The sequence below is a fragment of the Oncorhynchus masou genome, chromosome 14 (genome assembly GCF_036934945.1).
Source record: "Oncorhynchus masou masou isolate Uvic2021 chromosome 14, UVic_Omas_1.1, whole genome shotgun sequence".
NCBI classification, from domain to species: Eukaryota; Metazoa; Chordata; class Actinopteri; order Salmoniformes; family Salmonidae; genus Oncorhynchus; species Oncorhynchus masou.
This window is the reverse complement of record NC_088225.1, coordinates 12449702-12455755: the sequence shown is the minus strand read 5'-3', so window position 1 is coordinate 12455755 and position 6054 is coordinate 12449702. Positions and strand designations below refer to the sequence as shown.

Genomic DNA, 6054 nt, shown 5'->3' with positions numbered 1-6054 from the left:
GTGTGTAGATTGATGATTTTTTATATCCATTTTGAATAAGGCTGTAACATAACAACATGTGGAAAAAGTCAAGGGGTGTGAATACGATCTGAATGCACTGTATAAGAGGCAATCTATCATTCATTCATGTTGGGTAAAAAGAGGAAACAGTTAATAATATTACAATATTGTGTGTCTGTGCACAGTCTATCTACACACTTCCTCAGGGTTTTAATGTAACCACAAATACAATGAAGTAAGGGAACAATGAATGGCAATGTAACATAGACCATACATCACATATCAGTTTGGAGACAGTCTTGACCCACAACTACTGTGGGAAAGACTAAGAGGACATCAATGTGTTGCACAAGAAATATAGAAGAACATTTGTTTTCTATAATGGATATGTTTATTGGTCTTTTACAACAATAAAAAAAAGTCTAGAAATACAAGAAATAAAAGGAGAGGATGAATACCTGGTCGTCAACAGCCAGTCCACTAATAATAACAACCTTCAGGATGTTAAAGCTTTGAACCCAATGAAAACCTACTTTCTGCCTGGCAGACAGAAGGCTCCATAAATCACTCTGTTATAACACTGGTTCACACCAACACGATGGGAGAGGTGCTTATGGTATAATATGACACTAAAGCTATGAAACTGGTTCAAACACTATACACTTTTTTCCCCTCATGTCTTTATTGAGAAGTGTCTTTCAAGAGAAACAGATAAACCTTTTTTCCCCCAATTTGTTATGGCTTAAAATAATAATGAAGGCCTCAAATATGTAATTAGTCATTTACAAAATGGTCATTTATGTTTAACATTTAATAATCAAGGCATCATCAAGTGTGCATATTCAAATTGATCGATTGCTCTACCCTGAACCACTGAATTAAAAACCAACGCTCTAACACTCAATAAAACATGAATTACCCCTCTGTAAATCATGCTAATATTATTCAGCCATTTGTAATGCATTGAAATTAAGGTGACACGAGATGTCAAAGAGACCTTTTTGAGTTAAGTATTTTGTACATGGTACAGAAAACATAACTGAATAGCCAGAATTATACATAGCAATATTATAGTATGTCAAGCACACATTTGGGCTGTCTTTCTAAAAAAAGGGCCTTTGCTCCAAGTCTGACAAACCTAATTCCACACATTATCGTACACCACTTAAAGTAGATTGATATGTCAAATATAAAATGGTGGGTTATTGGACAAGGTTATATGGATAAAGTTTTGATGAAAAACATTTGATGGGATCGTCATTTAGGCTACCATTTAAAAATAATCCCCTCGCTTATGCTGTCCTTTGTTTTACATATCCTGGTCCAATACTGTACAATCATGAAAGACACATGTTTTTACAGGTTTGTGGGGGCCGAGGCCATGCTGCGTGTGGGCTGGAGGGAGCGCGTCTACTCTGGTTGGGGAGCTGCTGGCGTCTCGTTGGCATTGGCGTCCGTGGTCTTGTTTTCCACCTCATCGTCGGATAGGAGGTCGAGCGATGTTCCCTCCACCTGCAGCTGACGCCTTCCCGAGCGGCTGGAGGAGAAACTGATGGGGCCCCCACGCCTGCAGGGGACATAGGGGGCCAGGAGAGGTATTAGTAACGAGGACCATCAATTTGGCCAATATACACAACTGTTTGTGTGTGTGTGTGTGTGGGGGGGGGGGCTCTAAATACCTGAGGCGGCTCTTGAGTGTGTTGACCTCACGGCTGAGACCCTCGCTGCCCTCAGTGGCATCGTCCAGCTCCCTCTGCAGCTTCCTGCGGTAGGTGTTGGCACGTGTGGCCTCCTCCTCAGCCTCCTCAAGCTGCCTCTTCAGCTGCTTCATGCGAGAGTTGGCCTTCTCCATCTGACCCAGCCAGGAGTCACAACAGACATCAACAATGATGAACAGTCAATACTAATACTTACAATACTCAGCAGTCCTGTGGTCCAGTGGTTACTGGAAAGAACCTACTGTAGGAAAGACTCCAATCCTAAATCTTCACACCTATCCAATCCTGGCCCACCTTTGCAAGTTGTACTGAATTGGATAGAATTCCTTCATTAAAAATGCACTATGCAGCATTTGCCTAAGTTCTGTTTGTGTCAAAAGAAGCAGTCATTGTGTAGAGAATCCATAACCAAAAATCTATATATTTTCAGCTGTTGTACAAAACCGAAAGTAAAAGACACAAAAACTCAATTTAAGAACGGAAAGCATAGAAATGGAGCAATTAGAACAGATCTATTGCTTTTTAGACTTGTTTTCAATGAGAATTAAATATCTATAACTCAAATTTCTATGTTAATTTGGTTAAGTCTCCCAAAAAGTTACATATTGTAGCTTTAATATCTGAGACGTCCAAACTTCTGTGACAAGCTCGTCACCTGTTCCTTGTACTGGTCGGAATGGCGGCGCTCGTCCTCCACCTGCAAGCACACCTCCTTCAGCTTCTTCTCTGTCCGTCTCAGGAGCTTATTGGCCGCTGCTCGCTCCCTGATAGGAGGACAGAGGAATGAGGTCATAGGACAGTTAGAGCACCACAGGAACCGCATTGTAACAAAGGCTGTCAGTCATAGATCTTCAAGTACATCTCTTAAGATTGCTTTTGACTCATTACATTGATCACATTAACATTTAGATCACATTCAAGAACCTCTCTTCCAACGGGATGAGCTTGTTCTAAGGCCCTCATGAACTCCTCCTGAGTCTTGGTCTGCTATTTCACCTTGTCTAATAAGCTATGGAGTTGTTATAAGAGAGTTGCTGTGTTTCTCACTTTGCCTCCTGCTCCAGCTGCTCCTCCATCTGCAGTATCTTGGCCTCCAGGGCGGTGATGGAGGCCTTGAACCGGCTCTTCATGGAGCCCTCCAGCTCACACAGCTTGGCTCGCAAGTCCTTGTTCTGCCTCTCCAGCTGCTGGCGCACATTCTCACTCTTCTGGGCCATGTTGCGCTCTGCCACAAGCTCCAGGGTCAGGGTGTCCACCTGGGGGAGGAGAGGGGGAAGAGAGAGGTGGAGAGAGGAAAACAGGGAATGAAGGAGAGAGGGGAAAGTGAGAGAGAGATAAGAGTACTTTTTATAACTGGTGTGGTAGAGACCAACTGGGTTTACAGAACAGCAAATATACAACAAATGTACTAACGTTAGCATTTTTGTTTAGTTTACAGTCACTAGGCAGAGTGGCACCTTTTCAATGAGGTATGGTCAGAGATTAATATATCCATCTGTGTTAAGGTGCTCCTAACATTATAAGCTGATGAAGACAGCTTGTCGGTCAGAAAGGTTGGATATTAGGTTATTAAATTATTGAGTCTGCGCAAGAGTGTGCAGCTCTCCTTTTGTTTTTCAAAGGTCCTCCTAACAACCATTGCAAAGCTACGTTCGATCTGTATCAGATCAGCGTCAACTGAAGTGAAATAGGCATTTTACTTTCCATAATAAAATGTTACTCTAAAGTATCTTAAGAAGATAGAAGCTAATAAATATGTTTTATGTTTACTGCATATTGTTTAAGGCTGCAAATGTGTCTTTACGTTTGTCTATTGCTGGCAGCACCAATTCATTGAGTCAAATTCTGTGAATGTGTGAATGTAGGCCACTTGGCCAATAAAAGTTGTTTTGATTCTGATAGACAGTAACGTTACTTTGAATGTCCTAGCGTCTTCCCATATCCCATACAATCACGCATCAGTGGCCCAGGGAGCGTGGGAGAAAGATACCCCAATGTTTCTCAATAAAAAACAGGTGTATTGGCAAGAATCGAGTTATTTTGTATATTTTATGAAATAGGAATAACTCTGAATTACACGATAAATTAATTTTGTAAATAATTTTTCAACATTTTGGCGTGTGTGATTTGTTTACTATTTATGCTGGTGACGTGGAGACAGGCGCATCATAATTTGGTTTATGACATCACAATGTGAAATGGGCAACATATTTTGATGTTCTGTAAAATAAGGCACAGTCTACAAATACACTGAAATGGGATGTTTGTGTTTCTGTAAAAAGGTATATGTCTATTCTGGGCTAGAATTTGTCTAATTATGTTACGCTTTAGAGTGTATTCTATTATTTTCAGCTATTCCTAGTTGTTTCATTGTCTATTTATGTGTCCCAAATGGCAGGATTTGGGACAGAGGGTATAACTGTATGGTTACAATGGTTTTATTTTTATAAACATGTATTTATTTTTGCTATTTGTTGGCCTATGATACAGAATTCAATATGATTGGGCGACAAGTTCTTTATTTTATGGTCAGATCATGTGGTTTGGGTGTGACATTTGCTGCTAGTTCAAATATAACATATATAATGTTTCTCCAAACAGAAAAAGAAGTGCAGAGTTCGCCTCGGGATTGGGAACCGCTGTCCATCGCCGTTCCCAATCCCACCCAAACTGACGTCATTGGATGCCAGCATGGTAACTGCGTCAGTTTGAAAACCGGGAGAAGAAGAACGTAAAGGATCACCACCAACTTGATTCTTCCTTTGTCTCTTCTTTCCATTTGAAAACGTCTACAACATCTCTGACGCACCTCGACCCCTTGTCCGGCCGAACACCAATCGGCACTCCATCCCCCACACCCCCTCACCCCTGGATCCCCTGCCAGATCCCCTTCCACTCTCTCCAAGTTCTTCGGCCTCTCTTCCATCTCCTCTCTCCACATGTCATCTCTCTCTTCTTCTTCTTCTTCAGAGGAAGGATCACAGACCTCCTCACCTTTTAGTGCTTCTTTTGTTTCCCTGGCTGTCTCAACTCAGTTTTCCTCCTCTGCCACTCCCCCCAGTCCTGCCTGCACTTCCTCCACAACCCACGTCTCCTCCCCTGCCCCCCAGTCCTCCTCTCCAAACCCTCTGGACCACCATGGAGACACCAACAAAGACAGTGAGATTGGCAGGTACTGCAGCCTCATATCACATTTCATGCCAACCAACACCATTAAATTGAAATGCAAAAGCCAATATAATATAGCTAACCTAATGCATATGTCTGTGTGTCTTTACAGAGATCTTATGAGCTCTGAGGTCAAAGAGGTGGGGGCAGTTGTTCCACAGACAAAGAGAATGGTACCTCTATTTGCTGGCATCGCAGGTCTGTAAACGGGTGCCATTTTTTGGTGCTATTTGTCTCAATTCATCTTTGACAAAGCTTCTCTCTTACCGCTCTCCGTCTCTCGGTCTCTCCCTGCAGAGGCCTCCATTGACCTGAAGGCTTCCTCTGTCTCCTTGGAGAGGTAAGTACTGTATACAATAGCCACCTTCATCTCACTCAACTCTACATAAGAGTGGTCACTCACACCATGACATGGTAAAGAATATCTGTATGCCTGTACATTAAAACAGTGTTCAAACAGACTGATTGGTGTTGAGCTACTGCTACTGAGGCCTCTACCCTGTCTCTCTTCCTCCAGGCCATTGGTCAGGTCTCGGGAAGCCATGGCTCACCTTCCCAACCTGTTCAGCAAGAGTAGCACCCAGCTGGGGAGCAGAGCTGCACAGGCGAGGGCGAAGACAACACCAAGCTTCTCGGGTAAAACACACACTCACACACACACACACCTACTCTTATCTCTGAGCTCTGCTTTTTGTTTTAAATAATTCGGTGTGGTACTCAGAGTTATCTTGTGTTCATGCCTTACAAATACATTCATTAGTTTACCTTTGGTCCACAGTTCAGATATTAGTGTGTAACTGATGGCTCCTTTCCCTCAGGTTGCCCAATATTGGCAACACCTGCTTCATGAACTCTGCTCTGCAGTGCCTGCTGGGGCTGCCAGCATTTTGCAGAGACATCCTGAGACAGCAGAACATCTGGAGTTCCTCCCCCTACTCTCAACTGCTATGGTATACAGCCTCGCTCTCACCCTCCTGTCCCACCTGTACACACACTGACCCACCCACCTAGACGCTTATTGTTACAGTACACAAGTTCCGCCTCAATGTATGTGTCAGTGGAGGCTGCTGAGGGGAGGACAGCTCGTAATGATGTCTGAAACGGAGCAAATGGAATGACATCAAACACATGGAAACCATATGTTTGATGTATTTGATAGCATTCCACA

The 6054-nt window shown here is 42.9% G+C and overlaps 1 protein-coding gene across 1 annotated transcript; it reads right to left on the bottom strand.

Moving 5' to 3' along the window:
* Window positions 1–1400: 1400 nt before the first annotated feature.
* On the bottom strand, window positions 1401–4411 carry LOC135554880 (myosin heavy chain, embryonic smooth muscle isoform-like). The gene is made up of 5 exons (XM_064987312.1): window positions 4394–4411; window positions 2766–2974; window positions 2374–2482; window positions 1680–1852; window positions 1401–1567 (listed from the first exon to the last, which is right to left on the bottom strand). The coding sequence occupies exons 1-5, from the start codon at window positions 4409–4411 to the stop codon at window positions 1411–1413; spliced, it is 666 nt and encodes a 221-aa protein (XP_064843384.1). The 3' UTR covers window positions 1401–1410.
* Window positions 4412–6054: the final 1643 nt, after the last annotated feature.